Below are 23971 nucleotides of genomic sequence, written 5' to 3' on the forward strand. Positions count from 1 at the left end.
CACACACACACACACACACCTAAAACATTACAATATGTTAGAATGTGATTGTATGATATATTTTTGATGTTTTTATTATTTGACATACTTTACAGCTATATACCAAATTACCAAATTATGTGATTTATGTTGTGCTATACAGTTACAGAACATAATAAAATCATTCAATATTAAATAAATTATATTATTTCACAAATAGTAATATGTTTGTTTATTTTTTGATACAAAGTTTTGTCAAGGCACTTTACCCTGCTAGATATGTAAGGTAACCCTCAAATAATGCAATAGTTAGGTTTCACAAAAATATTGTTATAAAAATTGTTATGCAAGATTCACATTATATATAAAAGTGGGTTTATGTTTTAAACAATTTTTTAAATACAAATTTTATATATCTTCAGAAAAAAACAGCTTTATTTCATTCAGAAAATTTTATTTAACAAAACATGAATTATGAGATGAAAATAAACTTACTAAATTTGTAAAATATGATTTTTATCACTCAGGATTGATATTCACTTACTGTATGTCTTTAACTAACTTGTTCACACTTATTACGTAATTAAATGCTATTTTCAAGAATGCAACTGAAAAATAAAAAGAAAATTATAAGCAGCATGCAGCTTACACAAAATGTCAAAGGAAATTTCTGGCCTATAAAATTTTTTATTAGCACAGAATAGTATTTTACATTTTTTTAACAAGATTGTCATGAAAATGAAAAGCTTTCATAATTACAGAGAAAAGCTCTCTCTGTATAGGGGAAAATTGCACAATCTACATTGGCAAAGTATATTATAATAACTGAAAGAACATTTACTAGAATAAGATAAACAGATGATTTCATACAAACTCTTATCTAAATTGCAGTTTATAAGTGCTGCATTATACAAGGATTGCTACAATTTGTGAATTGCATTGTATAATTATCAAGTTATTCAAGGTTTACCTATATTTGTATCTTTAGAACATGATATTTATCAGATGTCAATGAGCCATAGTCACACAAGTGTCTGCATTTAATTGAAGTAATAATAATCATTTGGGCAGAATACAATATATATATCTTATATAATATCAATATATATCTAAATTATTGTAATTGAGATTGTGATTATTATATTGAGATTTGAAATTCTTTATCATACAAAACTTACATATCTGATTAACAACAGAATGAGATTGAAATTTTATGCTAATACTTATTTTAAAAAATATATCTTGATTTCAGTATCTCCCAGTTGACAATACCTGGATTCAACACTGAAAATTAAATTTTAAGTATTAAAATTATTATTATACAAATCTACTTAGATAAAAATTAAATAATATATGAATTTTGTAACATATTTTTGTAAAATAATTTCTCTACTAAATCAATTTGATATTCTTTAAATGTATTTATTAAAATATAATAATGAATCTATAAGAAAGAATATTATTGAAAATATCCTAGAATTTTACATATATTATGGTATTATAATGTATACAAAATATATACGATATATGATATATAAAAGATAACCTGAACTTAATTTCCAAGAGCATTTATATATTTTATGATATATACTGTAGGTACATATTTATGATATATTTTTAAGATACAAAATCAAAATATATCTGTTGTTTTTGAAGTTAAATATATTTATTTCATTTAATTAATTTTCTTCAAAAGAACTTTTTTTCCTTCTATCAAAGAAACATGCTTACTGTAATTGTATTTATACAATTAAGCTTTTTCTACAAAGAATCTTGCTCTTTTCAACTCCTACATATTCACAACAAAAATATGTCTCTGTTGACAATTGAACATAGTGAACCTTACAGACATTTCTGTGGCAAGAATGATGCATCTTGTATAAAAACTTTTGAGTCGATGTTTTCAGATTAAGCGAGTGTTGGAAAAGACAGAGAAACATGGTTTATTAATCCCAAAAGTACATTCAATTTAATATTAACATTTAAAATGTACAGTACATATCTCTATTATTAGTTACCATCAAAGGCACGACCAGCCTGTCATTTGATTTAAACTGGAAAATACATTTTCAGTGACAAAAACACTTATGCTATTTTTCAAATAAAAAATATTATTAATTTTTGTAACACCAATTTCTTTGATTTTCATAAATATTTGATTAAAATAAAATATGCACTCTGAAAAATTATAATATAGTTTTAATGGTTTGTGATAGAATTTTCAATTGGCTCAATTGCCTTATAATTTGATCTTAATTAATATCTTAACCAGTATTTAGAGAAATATGTTGAATGATTAGAAGTAAGAGCATAAATGTGCTTTTTCTGGAACATGTTATAGGCAGTCCTTGATTTTCAGCAACTTGCACTTTCATACATAATATTTTTATATTGTTAAGTTGCTTTTTATATGTCAAACTGAGACTTTTGTACATAAAATATGGTGGTGCTTTGATAATTTTGGTCTTTGTAACAGCAGAATCACTTGTGAAAAGTATTTTCTCTTGTCTTTTTTCTATTTAAGTTATGACTTTAATTAACCTTTTAAATAACATCTTATGCATTGTAAGATATTTATTATAAAAAACTAAAACTTTCTCCTGTAATATTTTACAATTGTTCTTTTTGGTTTTCTTTTATAACACCACCCAGCTCTATTATTTGGTTTTTGTAGTTTTAGGAATGCATTGTCTGAAAGTTGGGGTCTGTCTATGTTGTTATTGATTTTAAAAACTTCCAGAAGAAATTGTAAGAGATTATTGTTGTTGTAACATTTAAGTTTTGTATATATTGTAACAAAAAAATAACAAATTAAGTTAAAAAATTATTTATAGTTTTGTAATATGATTTCATAGATATGAATTTTTTTTTATTGAAATAGATATTAAAATACAGTAGACCCGCAGTAATCCGACAAACGTTTTGCAAGGCGATGTCAGATGATCGAATTTGTCAGACTATAGAGTATTGCCGCCAATCCCTTGTAGTCTGGAACGTTTTTGAAAAGGAGTACCTTGTAATCTGACAAATTACATACTTATAAAAATGGTAAGATCAAATCTATATGTACTGCAAATATACGATATGGGACTTAGTGAATTAAACAACACAATAGATAGCATAGGGTTTATTATAAAATTAGCATCATTAATGCTATAGCACTTGCAAAAAATAATAACTAAACATATTGATGTCAATCAATTACATACAACATATGTATTTCCCATATACATACTATGTATGATCTTAATTTGAAAATGGATAAACAAATAAATTTATGGTGCATGCAAATATTCATCAATTTTCTTTTGTTTTACATTGGATAAACGCAAGAGTAAGGCCTTGTCTCTCAGTCTCTACAGAAGTAAAAGTTCATTGTAAGATGCACCATTCTGTTCAGCCCATTGCATACCGAGCTCAAATGCATTAATCACATCTTTAGCTGACATTTGTGGAGTAGTTGCGATGACTTCGTCATCATCGTTGTGATTTATTATTGGAATAGAAACTTGGTTGACAATGTCCTCATCAGACATTTGATGGAACACACTTTCTTCTTCATCCATTCCATGATACCAGAATTCCAAATTTTCCAAACTAATCTGCGTTTTGATAGCAACTTGCTCTATGACTTCCGAAGTAACACTGATTTGGGAAGTGGTGACAATTTCTGACCATAAGTTTTTCCATGACCATGTAATGACTGATGGGGGCAATGCATTCCAAAATTGACAAAGGAAGAAAACAAAGTCTTTAATGTTTTTTCTTTAGGTTGGTCTCTTGATATGGCTGTCAGCAACAGTTTTTTCTTCTAGTCTTGTTTGACAAACTGAATGATATGCTGATCCTGATCCATTGGTTGTATTAGTGCAGTGCAGTTTGGTGGAAGAAACATCGCAGTGATACATTTATCCTCTGTTGTTAGTTCTTCTTCAGGTGGATGACTGGAAGCATTATCAAGAAGCAGTAATGCCTTTTGAGGTAGATTATGATCTTTCAACCATTTCATAACTTCTGGCATGAAGCATTCATCAAACCATTTTTTGAAAATGTCTTTTGTCATCCACGCTCTTTTTTGTCCATAATAGTGTACAGGTAAATCAATGTTTTTGAATGCTCATGGATTCTTTGATTTTCCAATGACCACCATCTTTAGCCCGTATGGGCCTGAAGCATTAGCACAAGGTAATATGGTTACACATTCTTTGCTCACCTTATGTCCAGGTACAGATTTGTCATTATGTGAAACAAGTGTTTTGCTTGGTATTACATGCCAAAAAAGCCCTGACTCATCTGCATTGTATACCTGTGAAGGGCAAAGATCTAAATCTCACTTTTTGTAAAAATCTCAATTTAAATGGCTGTATAGCAGGATGCATCATTAGAGAGTTTTTCTCCTGTTAGTCATCAAAACGTATTCCATGACGACTTTTCAAGCATTCTAACCATCCCTTGCTATCTACAAAGTCATCTTTTTTTGTTATCTCCATGTAAAAAAACTTTGCTTTTATTGCCAATATGGACCCAGAAATAGGCGTACACCTGTTTCTTTCCTGAAGAAACCACATGTACAAAGCCTCTTTAGCCTCTGGATTTTCAGCTTTCATGAGTCTGTCTCTTGCCTGGCCCACAGTCAGTGGTTGACACAAACTTTTGAATGTTCTCGTGGTTCTTTTTAATATCATAAATCGTGGAACGTCCTACATCATATTCATTTGCCAAGCTACTAAAAGATTCATTACGATTTAGGTAGTTGAGAATCTCACTTTTTTCTTTAATTGTTAATGTTTTGTGCTTCTGCTTTTTGGTTTGCAAAGCCATTATGACACATGTAGATATGCATTGTACGATGCGACAGCAATATATGAATGCCCACGATCACATTCACAATCAAACTGAGACAATACGCATAGAGTTTCAGAGGCAACCTTCTTTTTGAGGCTACTGCCTCTGCCGAAAAATGTAAAAACAGGTAGAGCATCCTCTGGTGTTATTGCCATTATCATATTAATATGTTTAAGTAAAAAATAATAAAAAAAGCATGGCAAAAAGATGGACTAAAGCAAGGTTTTACCTTTGTAAAGAAGTTGTGTTTATATTTTTGTAAATATATTAAATGTTAAGCATGCATTGACAAAGATTTGCCGTAATAAATGTGCTTTGTATGTACTGTTATTAGCATGTCAGATTATAAGGGATGCCTGATTACTGCGAGTCTACTGTATATTGTAATTTTCTTTCTACAGTGGGATTATTTGAAATTTTAAAAAAATGTTAAATTAGTTTTGTTCTAAATGAGGAAATATTTTATTCTAATTTATTATAGCTTAGCAGAAATTTATTTTCATTTTGGAAAAAAAATTAAACTGTAGGAAAATAAGAAAGTGTGAAATTCCATAGGAACTTAAAAATTATGTAAATTAGAAAAATTACAAAGTTTGGTTCTAAGTATGGAAGTTATAATGAATGGCATGGCACAATGTTAAAGTACAGTATTACAAAATAAGAGAAAGTGATTTATAACTTATAAAAAATGGTCTTATATAGGGTGACCATGATTTTCTGGCATACTTAGTTCCAAAATCTACCAGATCATTTTGTTGGACTGACCAAAGTCACATTACAACAATTCAACAGTCTATCCGAGACTGCTACAAGCTTAAACATGTATTAAACGTGGTCTGATCTTTAAATTTGATACCTATGACACTTATCTATGGTCATTCAGTGAATAGGTCTGGTGATAATGAGAATTGTGAATGCATTTTTTGTAAATTTTTTCAGAATTAAGAGCTGCTGGACAGTTGGGTACTGGAAAATCAGTGTGAACCTGTACTCCAGGGTAATTCATTTGGGAATTGTTCAATGCATGATTGCAATGAATCATGCATTGAACATGTTTTGAATCACATGTAATGTAAAACATACCTTGGTCAACTGCTTCATCATAAAATTAAGAATCATTCCATTTGTATGTCATACTCATCATTTTTTTTTTTTTATTCATTTCTGAGTGAATCATCCCGTAGTTTGTTATTTACATTTTTGTTTAAATCAAATGTTTTGGAATCATTTGAGTAATTATTCAAGAATTTCATTAAATTAAGGTTCCATCTTTCTTATCCTGATTTGTTGAGATAGTGCTTCTTCATAAATGATCATGTGCTGTGCAAAGCTCTAATAAATCAAATTCTTTTCTTATTCCATAACAAAATTGCTCCGATTGTATTGTTTAAAATATAATTTTTTCTGAAAGATTTTGAGATACTCTTACAAAATATAATTTTTCTACTTTAAATTGACAGATATATAGCTTCTGTTTTAACACAATTGACATAAAATTTGCCAAATTTCTACAATAGAATTTTGTAAACTTCTACATACATTTTTCTTCAATGTAGCAAAATATTAAAATTTGGGTTCTTTGAATTCTCAAAGCTATAGATATAACTATTAGTATCTTTCAATCACAATTTGTCAAATGTATTATAAGATTAGGATCTGAAAATAGGATTTAATATATTGTTTTACAATAAATTTTCCATATTTTAATAATATAATCGTTTCATTCAAAATTTATACAAACAATTTTATTGATGTTGTTGAAATTTGAGACTTCTGCTATGCTGTGTGAGAAATTATGCCCAGATTAAACTTTTTAACTGGCTGATTTTTATTAATAATGATCATAACTTTCAAGTAAATTAGCTACGTAAGAAAGTTTAAAATAATCAGAAATTTACTGTGTATAATGATTGTAATTATTTCTTGTTAAAAATAATAAAAATCTTTTAAATACTGTTTTGAAATTTTGAGTTTTTTGAATAATTTATCTAATTAGATCACTCTGAGAAAACATAAAAGTAACTAATTAACTTTTATTAAATAATAATTCCTTTTTCCATCAAGTACAATAGACTCAGCTCTGAATATTGTAGTAGGATTTAAAAAAAACTATATTTATTTGTGATGTAATTATTTCACTTTTTAAATTGCATTACTATACAAATTTCATTTAAAAACATTCACTCTTCCAAATTTCTAAATTTTCCTCGCATGTGTTTTGGGAGAACAACAACACTAGGACAAGGAACCTGACCCAGAATCTCACACATGCAGTGCCTGTCGCATCCTATTCCAAAGTTGGCAGGATTGTCTTTCTTCTCTTTCTGCTTTTCTGCTTCAGCCAGGATGTCACTGAAATAGAGATCAGAATTACCAGAAATACAAATTTTCTTTATTTTTAATAATAAACTTACTCAGATTTGCCTAAAATTCTTATTAAGTGGTTCAAGATTTCGTCTTTTGTCTTTCCTTCTATATCCATAACAATATCTTTTGAGTCCTCTGAAAAATTTACAAGATATATTTACTTGAATCAAGACACCTTAATTCCTACATGCCCATCCATACATTAATTTGTCTCAAATTGTCTATTAAAAATAATGCAATAAATACTGATCTGTTGACAAGTAAGTTATGAATAACTATTCTGTGGTAGCAAAATCAGAAATGTTTTCATTTGCCTTGTCTTCTGAAATCAACACTAATGTTTTACTTATATGCGTGTAGTTTTAATTTTAGTTTTAGTAACTAAAACTACACTAATCAACACTGATCTGATATTCACATCTTCCCAAATGCAATCATATTTGGTGCTGTATAAAGTATCAGAATGCAACATTTTCTGAAAGTGCTGCATGACTTTTTGTGGGATTTTCATCCAAATACTTACAATGTTACCATGATAGACTAAGAAGATTGAGCTAAGTTTATCTCTATCATTAAGAAGTAATGAAATTTGTGACAGAGAAACAAGAGAGGTTATGAATTAATTATGACATATTATATTGAATGTAAGACTCGCCCATTTTTGGAGATACTAAAACTAAAAATCTTACATTTGAGTAAATATGGTATATTTCTTTCACAGATATTCTTAATATGATAGATGCAAATTTGTTATTTTTTAATACATTAAAAAACATTAAAGTTTCTCAATAACACAAGTATAGTCATATCCCAAGTTATATACTTTACATAATGCATTCTATCAAATAGCAGTAATATCATGAATTGCCATTTCCTGTACATTTTTGTTTTATTTAAAGAATGTTTCACCTTGTGGAATGTTTTTGAGCAATGACCGATATGGTTTCACAACCAGCACTCTGCAGAGAATATCTTTGTTAAATTGTGTGATACTCTAAAGCAGGGGTCTCAAACTAAATGTATGTATATCAGATGCCATATTCAATATTATTCGGTAAACCATAACATACCATAATTAAAAACAAGGGTTCTAATAAAGGCCAGGCCTTTATGACTTTGTAAATCATCAAGGTTGCAGGCCAGATATGAAGCCTTAATGATCTCTGCTCTACAGAAAGGAAAGATGATGATGATGTCTCTGTTAATATTTCTAGATATCAAAAGGCACAATTAATAATTTGTGGTGGGCCTCAATTTTAAAACTTATCATAGATATCAAAGTGCCAAAATATTTTCTGCTTGTTCAAAGATTTCTTAAAGGATAAAACAGCTGAGCTTAAATTGGACTTTGTTAAAAACTTGCTACCTAAATAAGAGCTGTCTTCAAGGCTCAGTCTCTGGACTCCTACTCTGGAATGTTGTTATAAGCAACTTACTAATTAAATTATCAGAATGTTTGTTTGTTGGTTATAAAATCAGCTATCATTGATGATTTTCCAAATTTTATTAAAACCCAGACATTTTTAGTCTTTGCCCAGATGCCTGGACACATGGCAACACTTGAAATGGATGAAGCGTCATATTGGCGGGGATAGCTAAGTCTGATCATGATAGGAGTAGAAATATATGATGGCTATATTTGTTTGTTTTATCACAAGATGGTAGTAATCTGGGGTATGACTATAATTATAAATTTTTTCCCTCTAGTTAATTGATGACCATTGTCCTAGTCTCTCATGCCAGAAAGATCTTATTAAAAATTATTCAAAACAGATTGGAACCTATCAAGAATTTTGAAATGTCTGATGTACAGGCTAGCTTCAAATCTGGTTGAGATACCCTTGACCAGATTTTTAACATTAGAAGAATAATGGAAGAATTTCATAAATATTGGAATCTCAAAAATTTTTTCTGTTTTATTGACTGTAGCAAGGCATTTAACTCAACCATTTTAGATGGTACACAGAACAATGAGAGTACCAGAACAAATCATAGTTTTGCTAAAAGATAATCTGTATACAGAACAAGAGGCATGGTAGGAACAAAGGCTGATGAGACTGATATAGTCTGTGGGCACCGCTGCCTTCAACCCATCATGAAGGGCAAGATGTGACCATTAAGATTATTTATCTTCCTATTGTCATGCATGGATGTGAAAGCTACACACACAGAAAATACAAATAAAAGAAACTGGATGCCTTTGAAGACTCCTGAGGATATTGTGGACATCAAAGAAAACAAACATCTCAATCTTCTAAGCCAAGGATTGGCAAATGTTTTTGATTGTCGACCCCCTACAAGTTTTTGAAACCTCACATCAATCCCCCATCAAAAAGTTTGTGTTACAAGCAAAAAAAAGCACTTACTATTTTAATACATTTCTTTTAATTTTGCAATTTTTTTCATTTATTGTACATTTGTTAATAATAATTTTTGTAACTGACAATCAATGAGACGGATAAGAGGCAAAAGGAGAAATGGAAGACCCAGAGTGGAATATCTCGACAAGTTATTACAGAAAAAGCCTTACCAACAGATAAAACAGCTAGCTAAGTGAAGAGAGAAGCTATAAGACTGCATACATTCATGTTTGCTCACCAATCATTGGTTGAGGAGAGAGGGAGAGAGAGAATAACAAACTAAAAGCAATCTCTCCACTTTTTCGTAGATGGCACATCTTTGTTTCTCAGATGTGATTTTTGTTACTCCTTTATCTGCTTGAGTCTTCTTGATTATATCTTTCTTAGCTAAGTTTGTATCTACTGTAGACATGTCGAAGTCATCTGCCTACAATATCAGACATCTGCTCACTCTCTACCTTGGCTATTATCTCTTGCTTAGTTTCTATAGTGAACACAGTTCTTGATACTCCACTCTTTTAGACCCTATAATATTATCAGTTTTTTAAATAAAAAGTTCAGAAAAGTATGTGCAAAAAAGGTTATGTATACAACTGTGAAAATTTTGTTCCATAAGTCATGTATAGATGACATTAAAATATAGTTTTACAAATTTTAAACTCAGTATCACTTTTTCTTGTGTTTGTTCTGTCAGGTGTTTGTTAACCAATCATCCACTGTATTCTGAATAAATGAAAAATGCTAAACAATTCAAGAAGCCTTACAGGTTTCTATAAGGGTTCTGGAATTGTTTAGCAATTTTAGTTTAGTGGAACTGAATGTTAAAAGGACTAATAACAAATTGCAGTTTGAATTTAAATAATTTGAGTTTTTAATAAAGTTAATATTGCAGTTTATGATAGCTTTGCTTTTCCAAAATATATCAAACGGATTTGCATTTGGCAGAAATAAATGAATAAATGAACAAACTACAGCCTGAAGGAAACAACTCAATTCCAGTGGCATGCAGTGACATTTGATGATAGGGAAACCACACTGACCTCAGATAGAATCATTGGAAGCACTGTACGACATTTTTGTGCATAGCATGCACGAACTAAACCACGTGAGGTCGATGCTCAGTAAAGAGGAAGTGCAAATGCATGTAATCTGGCTACTTTACACAATTCAAATATTTTTTCATGTAAGCTGTTCCATATTTGATAATACAGCGCTTCCATTGGGCAGCATCCTATTGTATATTCGAATATACAATAGCAATCTTATCATTTTCACACGTAATATAGAAATTTGTAATAAGATACATAATGCGGTTATAATAAAATATAAATTTTAATTAATTCAAAGCACGTTAAAATACGAAAATAATCGCACAATACGTATTTATATGTTAGAAAATACAAGGGAAATGGCACTTCCACAGCTTTCACAGACTGCACACCACCGATCAATTCGTTACAGTCAAAATTAACAAATTTGATATCGGATAGACACGGGAAGATTACTCGAGAACAAACATCTTCGACATTCGGTAAATAGGGTATAAGTTATGGCATTCACGCAATTTCTATAACACATTAAAGAAAAGATAAATAAAAACTTACCAAACCAACACCTAATAAAAGGATTCGGTGTCATCTCGTTAAGAACCACCACTTGAATGCTAGGATTTTTATACTGTAGTTGGGCCAAATGCCAAAAAACAAAATCCCTATAATAGAAATATTTAAATGCATGTTATTTCAAGTAACTGGAAGAAAATAGTCTCAGGGACAGTCATTGTTCGATTATTTGCATTTTTCACTGGATGCTTGCCTCGTGGTGTTTAAAACAGAACTATTTTATGCGGGTTGTTTGAATCATTCGTGTGTATTGTCAACAGTAAAGATGCATAGCAATAGAAAAAGAAAGCTTTCTGTTGCATTCCAAATTGCAATTTCAGAGCCATACGAGAGCCCAATGTAAGTTTTTGTCTATTCCCATGTGAAAAACAGACGATTATTCAGAAATCGGAATGCGAGCTCATAAATATAATCGACGGAAAGACTATTAAGAATTGGCAAAAAGTTTCCCGATCGTTCAGCTTTATACGAACAAATTATGCCGTCAATTTTAGATTTTTCCTTAACGTTTAAAATGCCAGTAATTTTGCGTGGGACACAGGGTCGGATTTAAGCATTTCGAGGCCCCAAGCCAAATGCCGCGTCGTGCTCCTTACCGAATCGGTAACCCGTCACATTTTTAGAAGTCAATCATAAAAAGAAAAGAATTAACATAAACATATTAATTAAATTAACTTTTTATTTTGTTTAGTATTTAAAGTATATTTTGTTGGTTTGTAAAAAAAAATTTATTAGAAAATTTGACTTCAATTTTCTTTTGAGGTCCTAAGCAAAAAGGTAACACGGCTCTCTTGTAAATACGGCCCTTAATGTCAAAGCTAATGCTTTTTAAAACAAAGAGCACAATTATATAGAACGATCTCGCTCATTTGTTTCTATAATATCATATGTAATGACGCGTCCGTTAGCAATAATTGTTCCCATGAATTTCTCGATAAACAGCTACAAGCAGCATATATCATTATATCGGACTGTAATATACAATTAATTTTATGTCGACAAGCCACCCACATAAAGTAGCCATTTTGTAAAAATGCAGCGCCCTCTATAGTTCACGAAAAACGCGAATACTATCTTTAAGCTTAATCTAACGTATATCAGGATGTATTTTTTTTATATAGCATTATATAAATTTAGTTACGTACCGCGACAAATTACGACGATAAATGAAGAAATAATAATAATAACAAATAAAATCAAACAAAGTAGGAATGATAATTATATAAATCAGCAAGCGAAGCAATGAGTGTCAAGATGGCGCCGGTTAGTAAAACGGAAATTTCGATTTGGCGATACGTTTTATCGAATGTAACAAAAAGAATTATGCAGTTAAGAAAATGTGTCAATTAGATCCACTCTAGCGAAATAAAAGACTTAATATAAAGACAAAAAACACACTTATTCTCTCACCTGGCACCTTGGTGAAGATCGCCGTCGCGATTGAAATTAATACTAAATATCTTAACTCGATCTTTAAAAACTAATCTTCCTTTTTGCAAATACTGTAAAGTGCGCCTAATCGGCGCGGGTCCCATTTTGAAAGGCATTTTTTTCCTACTTAAATGCTTCCGCGGTAATCGAGTAGCTCGAGCTTCGAACAACGTGCTCGGAAGACACGTGACCCACAATCAATCACGTGACCCGCTTCCAGTGCGGCATTTTTCGAAATTGAATGGCCGTCCGAGTTATAAAAATGATATTTGTTTGGTTTTATCATTTCGTGATTTGTTTTTAGCGTGTTTCGAACAATATAAAGTAAATGGAAAACGAGAGAAAAGTGTGTTTTATTTATGATAATGATTATTTAAGAGAAATGAACAGATTGCCCAGAGTGGAAGGTCGAGTAAGTCTCGTATTTCTCTTGTCAATTTCATATTTATGTAAGGTTTGTTTCTATTGGTTTTTATAAATGATAAAAGCTACCAATTAGTTTAAATGCATACAATTTATTTTAAAATAATAGAATTAAGATATATTTCTTAAGTATTCGACAAATGCACTCAAAATAAATATGTAGAGGTGGCATCACTCTACCAAAAATTACATAAAAATTTGGCTATTTTGAATACAGCTTACTTATTTACTTATATCGTGTGTTAATAATTTTTTGATATTATGCACTAATATGTACTGGTACGTTAGTCTTTGATTTGAGAGTTTGTGTTGAGGGACATTTTGTGGGGAGTGGATTAAATTCTTTTGATATTTGGAATTTGCTTACGTCTGAAGTTGATGATTGTATTCTGCATTAATGCAATTAAATCTTTGATTTGTGTGAAATTAAATTATTTCGTTTGGTCAGTCTTTCAAACTGGTTTACGTAGTTTCGTAAGTGATGCGACGGAGCGTGGTGGATGCTAGCAATTGGAATGCGACGCGCGACACCTGTGTAGGAGTGTAACTCGCAAATATCCTTAATTTTAAAAATAATAAAAATAGTGACAAGAAACACTCAAAAAATCTGCATGTATTTTATTGTACCTACTTCAATATTAGTTTTGTATTACAGTGTTATTGTGATAAACTATACACACTTTTTACAGATTACACCAAAGAAAAAATTTTTTCATATTATTTAAAATATTTTTTAAACAAGAGAGAAAATTCTCTCTACATGATAGGATATGATTAGTGCGTATTTGAATTCACTGATTTCGCTTGGAGAATATTGCTGTGACATACAAGTTCTGGATAGAATTTTTGCAATTTTATTTAATGTTAACCAAAATGGATTTGTTTTCGTATTTTGCTGCAGTTGTTGCTGTAACTTTGCCGGGAGCTTTATAGAAAGTATTCTTAATTTCATAGATGATATGACGGCTCTCGCCAGCAGCGGTCCTTTGTTCGCCGGGTTGGCAATATGATATGGAATACGGTATCCCCAAAACTAAGTATGACTTGTCTACTTGGACTTTCCTTTTAACTAGGACTTGTCATATTGTTATAAGAAAACGAGTTGTAATCAATGTATCTTAACTGGACTAGAAGCACGTATCTTAATCACCAAAATTACTTTGGATGTATGCCAAATCCACTTTAACTGAGCAGCGAGACATTGCAACTTTTACAATCCCAATTACTGCAGCTTAATCAGGATCAAATATTTGAATCACTTGAAAATGAAGTAAACAAAATCAGAACGAAAAGTTAATTTAACAAATGTATTTTCTCTCATTAACCTTATCCATTGCTTCAATATGGTTTATATAGTAGAATGCAGTTTCCAACTATGTACTCCGATGGCTATTAGTGATTGGTTGCAGGAAAGCAAATTCTCATATTTTCAGCTAATTGATAGCAACCAGGAGCAATGCAGGTGATATGGAACATTTTTGGAAAGGCTTTAAGAATCCCCCATCCTTCAGTACATAGGAGATACTGTTAATCATGAAAAGAAGACATACAAGAAAGTCATGTTTGTGTGATTTTATTTAGAAATGAGGAATTATTTATTGTGACGTTATCACAATGCTGGGCTGCAATTTTTAATTTATTTAACTAAAAATATATGCTCTCCACTTCAAATTAGTAGTTGCTTAACCCTGTACATCATACTTTTCCTTTAACAATAGAGCCGGGAAAAATTTTTGAATTGAAATAGCGTGACTTCCGTTTGCATCAGTATTTCATATATGGTTAATCAGTACCCCTAAGGTTTTCATATCTGGTCTCATCTTCCATCTGTCTAATTCTGTTCTTGAGATTAAGGAAAGACAGACTGACAACAGTGGGAATTTATGGGTCCACAATTTTTTCAAATTGTAGCCCAATGCAAAAACTTTTCTCTGTATTTTGCATGCCATAATAATTCTGGATGAAAATAGAAAGTATTAATTACACAAAATTAATATAATTTCCATAAAATATAATTAAACTTACCAGAGTTTCTATAAAATTCAGATTTTAAAACTTCTTGATTTTTTTTCCTGATTTTTCTTATTACTTCTACAGTTTTCCCTGACATATACTGAATATTAAAACATCTTTCAACAATAAGTTAAAACTACTTAATGCACTTTTATTTCATCTTTATTTTTACATTTTACTACACAATGTTTTCATAGCTTTAATTTTATTTTCAATTTTTCCAAGTTTCACTGCTGTGTCCTATGTTGACCAGATCTAATTAGTGACTGTCTTTTAGCATAAAACTTGATATTTATTGTAAACATATATGCTAGTAATTTCAACAGAGCATATTTGTTATCTTCAGGTGAAAGATTCTACATAGAATGCTGAATGGATTCATACAGTAGTTCATATATTGGAACATATTTAGTATATATTGGAACATATTTCAAATTTGAATAAAATGTAGAACAACAATTAATGAAGACAACAAAAACTAATGAAAAGGTAATAAAAATACAGTATATGAAATAAAATTAATAGTCTGAATGTTGTCAACAGATGTGTGAACTGTTACTTGTTAAGCAAGGGGAAACAGCTACTTCAGGATTTTCTTTACACTTTTAAATATAAGTACCAATAGGTCATGCACTTCAAGTGTGTGTCAATTACAGATGTTAGTAGCAAGGATTTATGTTGATTTCCAAATAAATAAGGTGTTGAGATCTGTGTATAAATATCAATAAATATATTTTTTTATTCAAGACATCAAACTATTACTTCTCTAGCTAATGTGTGTGTATATATATGTATATATATATATATATATAACAGGAAAAGCAAGATAATCAATCAAAAAATGACCCTCCAAGATTTACATTTTTGGACTTTATACCCTGAAGTGTTCAGAAATGCCAAAAAAAAAATTTGTTTTTCTGTGTGTATTGGGTACCCACTTTTTTTTGTTCACCCGCTTCGAATTCCTGTGCCTTTTTGTTTAAAATTTTGCAGGGATGTTTGTGTTTTGTGTATTAGAGGGATTGATGCTAATAAATTTTGATGGTTGAAGATCCAGTGGGTGGGAAGATAGAGGAGGGGGATCACTTACACTATCTTAGTGAGTAGAACTTAATTCATTGGACTGCAATTTGAAAAAATTGTAGATCTACAAGCTATAGATCTACAATGTCTTTCCTTAATCTGAAGAATGGTGTTAGATAGATGAAAGATGAAACCAGATATGGAAACTTTAGGGGCAGGAAGCCCCAATTAATTATATATGATTCAAAAATTTTCCCTTAAAAAGTGGTAGATAGATGACCACTACTAATTTGATATATTTTAAATTAAATAAATTAAAAATATGATTAAAAATTGCAACCCGGAATAAATAATTGCTCATTACCATTTACAGTTGTTTATAAACATCATCTCTATCCTCAAATGTAAGTGTTTTGCCATTTTATAATAGTTAATAATATAAAAAGTTTTAAAATAAAATTTCACATCTGATGGCACCACATACAGTTTTAACATTTGACTGGGAAAGTTATGCAACTTTTTTTTCCTAGCTCTGAAAATTGTGTATTAAAATAATCCAGATCACCAAGATGATATAAAATGTGTGTTTACAAATGTCATAAAATGCACACAGCTTAAATATTTATTGAAATCTTGATAAAATTTCTCAATTACAAAAAAAACAGCAAAATACTCACTTGAAAAGAAAATTCTTTTGTCCATTTTTTAAAAGGACATCTTTAGGCTGGTGTTCTAATATGGAATTGCACAATTTTTGAACAGTGTAACTTCTACATTGCTGCTGCTGATTGAAAGTTACATGACCACTGCTGATAGAAATATATATACAATCTTGCAGGGATTGCAAGATTTATGATGAATGGATATATATTTTCCACAGAAAATATTGGTGTTTTTAATGAATTATCATATTCACTATGCAGAAAGAAATTAAAGAAAAAAATACATTTAAATATTTTCAAATGATAAATTCTTCTTTTACAGAATGTGTTAAATATTTCAATCAGCTTCTCTATATAAAATATTTTAATGGTTATATACAGTCTGATTGGTTTTGACTAAAATCACCAAGCAAAATCTGCATAATCCTGTATATATTTTAACACCTTGTTTTAGATTGTTTTTAAAGATTGTTTTTTTTTTATTGTACAGTGGTACCTCTCAGGATACGAAATTAATTCTGGAAGGTATAGGACATTCTGGAGAACAATGCTAACTTAAATGGCTGTAAACAGGTTTCAAGGGTGCCAATACAGTCAATGTACAATAGTACCATCACAGTTCAACTATAATAGTGCTTTGTAAAAATAGTTTTCCTACACCATTTACTGACATGCAGCTTAGACACTAACAGAAGTGGGATTTTGCATCACTCATGCAAAACAATCTGGGTTATTAGTCTCATTTCTCATTCAGATAATCTTATATGTATTATTTCATACACAGTCCATTTGACTATAATATTTATTCCCACTTTTTCACAAATCTAGTGTTATCACCTGTCCGGTTTTTACCCGGATAGTCCGGGAATAGACTCACTGTCCGGGTGAACTACTAATTTTGTCTGGGAATTTCGTGCGCAACCTGTCAACCCTTTTTTTTTTTTTCTTTTTAGCTTCTACTTATACAAATCGTACACATCTCCAATATTGAATACAGCTAAGTCATCTTCTGCATGTCTTCTTTCTTAATTTAGTTACTTACGTTACTCCTACCCAAGTCTCCCTAGTCCCTAACTGTAACTTAGAACCGGCATGCACGTTATTCTTCGCATTGCAAAATGACATTGCACATCTGTCAGGAACTTCTGTTCAAACAAACCTGACCTGCCGTCCGGGTCAGTGATTTTGAAAATGTGGCAACACTACACAAATCACTTTCTAATACCTTTTATCCAAATAAGGTAACAGCATTTGTTTACTGCAGTAAGAAATAATTTTTCTTTAGCATGATAAAACCATAGCCTATTCTTTTGGTATATCTTTGTGCCTCAGACACATGTAGCCCTGTTGTAGCCCAATTTACCAGATCAGGTTAAATTCTGGTTTTTACGAATGTACCGACACAATATGTTTCCTTCCTGTATGTCATTTAGTGTATTGTAGAATTGACTGAACTTTAAGCTTGGGCATTTCAATTGTTTGGTTATTTGAATGTATCTTTGACTTTTTTTTTTACTTCAATGAGATTTGTCTTTTTAGATCTTCAGAAAGCAGCTTTTATTGAGGCATTTTATCTAGTTAAGAACGTTGCATTTATCAGTCTGCAAACAACTCCACTACAACTTCTCAGTAGCCTTTCTTAAATACTGTATGTGCTGTCCAGTAAGGTTTTACACAACATTTGCATGCCAGTATGAACTATTTTGAATGCTATAGACTACTAAAACATTGAAAATTATTTGAGTTTTCTTAGCAGTTTCTGTTTTTCTTATAACAGATATGTAAATTATGTTTTGAAACTTTTTTCAGAATCATAATCATAAACTTCTAGTAACATCTATCCTACATAAGGTGAACTTACTGTTTCAAGAGAAGAGTACAAACTCAATTCACTACATTCTGAGCTGAAATTTACAAATATTAAGTCATACCTTCCACACTATTTCCAGCAGAAACCAGTTAATGAAACTTAATGTAGTCAAAAACATTAGTTTCTTTAAGTTTTATTAAATTGTTTTTGCTGGAAATATTGTGGAAGATGTGACTTAATATAGAGTACAAACTCCTTTGCATTTGACTTGTTTTGTTTTCTAGATACAAAATAAAGTTTAAAAATAAATTTTGATTTTCAGGCTTACATAGTGCATGAATTGATTAAAGCTTATCGTCTGTTGGAGTCAATTACTATTCTGAAACCATGCCAAGCAACAGAAGAAGAATTAAAATCCTTTCATACAGAGGAATATGTAGAATTTTTGAAGAAAATAGAAGATATTAGTGACTTAGAGAAGGAAGACTTGTTGAATATGTGTGAACAATTTGGATTAGGTAAAATAATAGTGAAAATAAGCAATTCAAAGTAATAGAGATAAGAAAATTTTTAATTATTTTACAAACTTTAAAATGCGAATTTCATCATTTAAAGATTATGACTGTCCTGTGGTAAACAAACACTATACCATGGTGACTTGGCAGGCTGGTGGGACTTTGACTGCAGCTCGTGCATTACTGAACAGTAATTGTACCATTAGTGTTAATTGGGAAGGTGGTTGGCATCATGCTAAAAAGTAATAAATTTATTGTGTTTGTTTATGTATTAAAAAAGAAATGACACTTAATCTAATTTTTTATAAATAATTTTTACTTTAGGGATGAAGCTGCAGGATTTTGCTATATTAATGATCCTGTACTTGCCATTTTAGAGCTACGTTCAAAATTTGACAAAGTACTCTATATAGATTTTGATCTGCATCATGGTGATGGTATGTATCTTAACATTTTTATTAATGTATTTAATTGTGCTTTATACCTATAAAACTTTTATTTAGGTGTAGAAGATGCATTTGCCTTTACAAAGAAAGTAATGGTTGTATCTTTCCATAAATATGGTGAAGGTTTCTTTCCTGGTATGTTACTAACTTATATTTTGAAGTTCTATAATTTTAACTATTTTATGTTTAAAATATTTTAATATATTTAATTTAAGCATTAAAAAAAAAAGATGCATAGCATTAAGTAGTTGCAATCTCTTCTTCCCTAATGCTGGTTGATCCTGTTGTGAGTTGAACTTTCAGGTAAAGGAAAAATTGTGGTTTATTTTAATGTTCATGTGCTGGTCTTCATATTGACAAATCCATAAAACATCATCTGGTATATGAATTAATTTCTCTTTCATTTAAATATGTACAAACAACAGTGAATATGAATATATCATGTAATTTTGAATATTTAGTGTCTTTAGAGTTCTTTTTTTTTTATTTATATCAAATATCCCACTTGGTGTTTTTAATTGTCGTACAGAGTATTCTTGAGAATATACTACTTTCTAGTCAACACTTATTTTCAAGTTAGATAAATAGTAAATTTTCCTACCCCATTTACTGACATGCAGCTTAGACACTAACAGAAGTGGGATTTTGCATCACTCATGCAAAACAATCTGGGTTATTAGTCTCATTTCTCATTCAGATAATCTTATATGTATTATTTCATACACAGTCCATTTGACTATAATATTTATTCCCACTTTTTCACAAATCTAGTGTTATCACCTGTCCGGTTTTTACCCGGATAGTCCGGGAATAGACTCACTGTCCAGNAATGTTTTTCTGTAAAACTTTGTAACATTATCTGTAAAGCCAGTATAATAAGTCCTGATAATAGAAGATATGAAATTATAGACAAAAATTTATATTTTACTTTTTAATATTTGTATGTATTAATGTGGGGTTTAGATGAGTAACATTCCTAAACCGTTAAGACAATAAATTTATGATGGGTTGCGGGGAAGACGAGGAGAACAAGAGAGAGGGATGAGTAAGGGGAGAAGTGAGGGAGATGACAGTTGGTGATGGTGCTAAAGTAAGAAAGGACAAAAAAGACGTTACGAAGATGAGAAGATTATTGTCATTTCTAGTTCTCTATTTCAAATTAATTTTGTGAGCTCATCCGGGATATTGAGAGAAATTCATATGAGAACTTTTAGAAGGGCAATGGAATCGACAAGATGATGGAGTTAGTGACACTGCAATGAATGACAAAGAACTATGACTGACTGTTGTAACTAAGGACAATACAATGACGGATGTGAAATATCTTAAGTGTGCTGATCTGAAAAGTGAACTAGGATGATGAAAATTGAAAACCACGGGTAGCAAGAGAGAGTTGATGCAAAGATTGGAGGTGGCACTTTTGATTGAGAATGCCAGAGACAATGACGTGCAAAGCGACAACAATGCTGACAAAAGTGAGGACAAAGATAGTGATATTAGGCAACATAGAAGTGAATACTCTAAGCCAATGTTTACCTTTAGAGATGTTGATGAATCCCTTTAAACGTTCAGTGGTGATGATGGAAAGAATGTCATTAAGTGGATCTCTAATTTTGAAGACATGGCATAAATGTGTAACTGGAATGGCATGCAGAAGATAATTTACACAAAATGACTACTCAGAGGTTCAGCAAGAATGTATGTAAACTATGAACAATGTACTAAATCATGGAGAGCATCAAAAGAAGCCCTTTGTGCCGAATTTTCTCCAAAGCTGAACAGCAGGAAGCAACTTTCGATGGAAGTGAAGCATCAAAATGAAACTTATCAGGAATATATGTATCGGATGATTGAAATTTCGTCACAAATTACGATTGAGGAAGAATCAGTGATACAATACATCATCGATGAAATTCAGGATGAGCAAGTAAGTAAAACAGTTCTTTATGGTGCTACTACTCTCAAAGAATTTCAGCAAAAGATGTGAATTTATGAAAACATGAAATCAACTCGTAAGTTAAATGCTAAAATGATGATGGGTAAGAAGCTAGAGTATGAGATTAAGCCTAATAATTCTTATGGAGATGAAAAACGTTGCGATAACTGTGGCAGGAAAAACCATGTGAGTAAAAGTTGTCCGGAGAAAGACAAAGGAATGAAATGTTTTGGTGTAATAATTTTGGTCACATTTCATCTAAATGTCCTCAAAATGTTGAGAAAAGAAGTTGTGAAGTAAAGGGAAAAGAATTTAAGTCAAAGCCTGTAAAAGAAGTCAAAATAAGGGAAGTGAGCTTTATAGCACTTAGATTCAGGAAGTGATATAAATTTGATGAGAGCTGATGATTACGTAAAGATGGGCACACCAAAATTAACTGGAAATTCATTAGAATTTGATGGAGTTAGTGAGCATAAGAGTTCTACACTGGGAAGTTTTTGACTGTAATAAGTGTTGACGGAGACCAATTTTCAATTCTCATACATGTGGTTCCTAGTTCATTCCTTGCTTATCAGTTATTGTTGGGAGCAGAATTTCTGAAAAAAGTTCATATCAGTTTAAAAGAAGGTTGTGTTGAGAAGATTATCAAAGCAAAAAATTCAGAAGTAAACATTTCAGACATATACAATATTGATCTTGCCTGTGTAGATAAATACTGGTGTTAGCTTGAGCCATATCAATAATGCAAAATATAGAGGAGAACTTCTAGATCTAATAAAAAACTACAAAGCAGCCAGAGAACAAGAAACAGTGATCAAAATGAACATTATCTTAAAAAATGATGTTTCAGTTTGTGAATGTCTATGGCTATCTGCTAGTGAGAAGGCTGAAGTTAATAAAGAGATGGAAGAATGCTTACATGAAATATCTGAACAACTCACAGACGATGGAGGAAAAGTAGAAGCAGCACAAGGAATAACAAAACTTTGTGACCAGTTAAAAGCAGAAAGAGAAGCTTTACATAAATCTTCAGAACCTAATCATTGTTACAGCAACATCATGCATCAAACATTAAGCAAACAGCAGAAATTGCATTTTCTCAGGAGAAACAGATGGAAGTTTGTGGTGCCTTTTTGATAGTTGGTGATACACAGCAACGTGTTGATGATCATTCAATGGAAAAACAGCATGTTGGTTATGCAAGATTAAAATCATCAGGCGGAGAAATTGTTCATAAGAGAGAAAGAGAGAATGAAAGTAACAGGAAGAAGAGAAACACAGACAAAATTATCATAGTAGATTGGATGATTGAAAATGTGACATGAGACGAAGTAGATGCTCAAGAAGTAGAAAACATAGAAGTAGAGATAGATGTTATTATAATAGAAGAGGATATTATAGAAAAAGAGAAAAAATGAAAGTAATATATAAATATAGATCTAGATCAAGAAGTCCTGATCAAAGATGCCTTGAAAATCATACTTGATCATGTGATTCAAAATATTGAAGACAGTCTAGAAGATCTCCAGAAATTAGAGCAACTACAAAAGAGAACATTAAATTAATTAAAAAAACTGCAAGCCGACAACATGAAACCATGGGTTTGTTCAATTAATGAAGTATTCGACTGGTCAGAAGGGGACATTGCGGACGATGTCTGTCTGCTGTCAGGATGGCTGAATGTAGGGTTTAGACAAGTAACATTTCTAAACCGTTAAGACAATAAATTTATGAGGGATTGCAGAGGATGAGAGAGAGAGAGGGACAAGTAAGGGGAGAAGTGAGGGAGACGACAGTTGGTGATGGCGCTAAAGTAAGAAAGGACAAAAAAAACATTACAAAGGTGAGAACGTTATCATTCTACCAAGATGGTTACAAATGCTGGAAGATTATTGTCATTTCTAGTTTTCTATTTCAATCACTATTCCTACATTAATTTATTCATAACAATTTTCTAATTTTAGCTGGTTTTTTTTTTTGCCTTTCTTTGCATGTCATGTAATAGTTTCCAGTAGTAGGTCTACACCATACATTCTCCAATTTTCTCTTTAATTTAACGTTTCATGAAAGGAATTTTAAATTTAATCTTCTAAAGCAACGGTGGGCAACCCCCGGCCCACAAAAAGTTTCTATCTGGCCCGCGAGATGTTTAGAAGAAACTATAAATAAATATTTTTCGATGTAATTCATCTAGTTTAAATTGAATATTATTTTCTGAAGTGTTGTGGACCAATGACAAGAAAAAATAAGGGAGTCATTTCCTTATTCAAACAAAAAATGGGAGAACAGAATTTTTCTAAATTATTTATATCTCATCGCATCATCCATCAAGAAAATCTATGTGCAAAAGCTATGCAATTAGAAAATGTAATGTCTGTCGTATCCAACTACATAGTGCTGTTTTTATTGTGTTTAAAGTCACTTAGATTTTACAAATAGGTGAGCCGTTCACAGCCCGGCACACGCATTTGTAAAATCTAAGTGACTCATACAACATGGAATTCATATAAAACGGAATAATCAACAGTGTTATAGGGGG

General features: G+C 31.0%; 2 protein-coding genes across 3 annotated transcripts in view; one reads left to right on the plus strand and one right to left on the minus strand.

Annotated features, from left to right (window-relative positions):
* Positions 1 to 6837: 6837 nt before the first annotated feature.
* Positions 6838 to 12756, minus strand: LOC111626895 (probable 28S ribosomal protein S25, mitochondrial). The gene is made up of 4 exons (XM_023370417.1): positions 12584 to 12756; positions 11156 to 11262; positions 7239 to 7326; positions 6838 to 7176 (listed from the first exon to the last, which is right to left on the minus strand). The coding sequence occupies exons 1-4, from the start codon at positions 12718 to 12720 to the stop codon at positions 7005 to 7007; spliced, it is 504 nt and encodes a 167-aa protein (XP_023226185.1). The 5' UTR covers positions 12721 to 12756; the 3' UTR covers positions 6838 to 7004.
* Positions 12757 to 12786: 30 nt separating this feature from the next.
* LOC111626894 (histone deacetylase 8-like) overlaps positions 12787 to 23971 on the plus strand; it is a 74583-nt gene continuing 63398 nt past the window's right edge. Inside the window, exons 1-5 of one of the 2 annotated variants that reach the window (XM_023370414.1) lie at positions 12787 to 13016; positions 18858 to 19053; positions 19151 to 19292; positions 19375 to 19487; positions 19554 to 19631. In XM_023370414.1, the coding sequence (XP_023226182.1) occupies positions 12933 to 13016; positions 18858 to 19053; positions 19151 to 19292; positions 19375 to 19487; positions 19554 to 19631 (613 nt within the window). In that variant the 5' untranslated portion in view covers positions 12787 to 12932. Of the gene's footprint in view, positions 13054 to 18857; positions 19054 to 19150; positions 19293 to 19374; positions 19488 to 19553; positions 19632 to 23971 lie in introns of both variants that reach the window. The other variant, XM_023370416.1, reaches the window with a different exon arrangement.

Source organism: Centruroides sculpturatus, unplaced genomic scaffold (genome assembly GCF_000671375.1).
Source record: "Centruroides sculpturatus isolate CEXI.00-Female unplaced genomic scaffold, Cexi_2.0 scaffold328, whole genome shotgun sequence".
Lineage (NCBI taxonomy): Eukaryota > Metazoa > Arthropoda > Arachnida > Scorpiones > Buthidae > Centruroides > Centruroides sculpturatus.

Excerpts from the sequence above, each read along its gene's own strand:
- LOC111626895 (XM_023370417.1), bottom strand. The coding sequence starts at position 12,720 with ATGCCTTTCAAAATGGGACCCGCGCCGATTAGGCGCACTTTACAGTAT. Across the intron at positions 11,263-12,583 it reads GATCTTCACCAAGGTGCCAG|GGATTTTGTTTTTTGGCATT; the intron begins GTGAGAGAATAA and ends TTTCTATTATAG. Across the intron at positions 7,327-11,155 it reads TTTTATTAGGTGTTGGTTTG|AGGACTCAAAAGATATTGTT; the intron begins GTAAGTTTTTAT and ends TAAATTTTTCAG.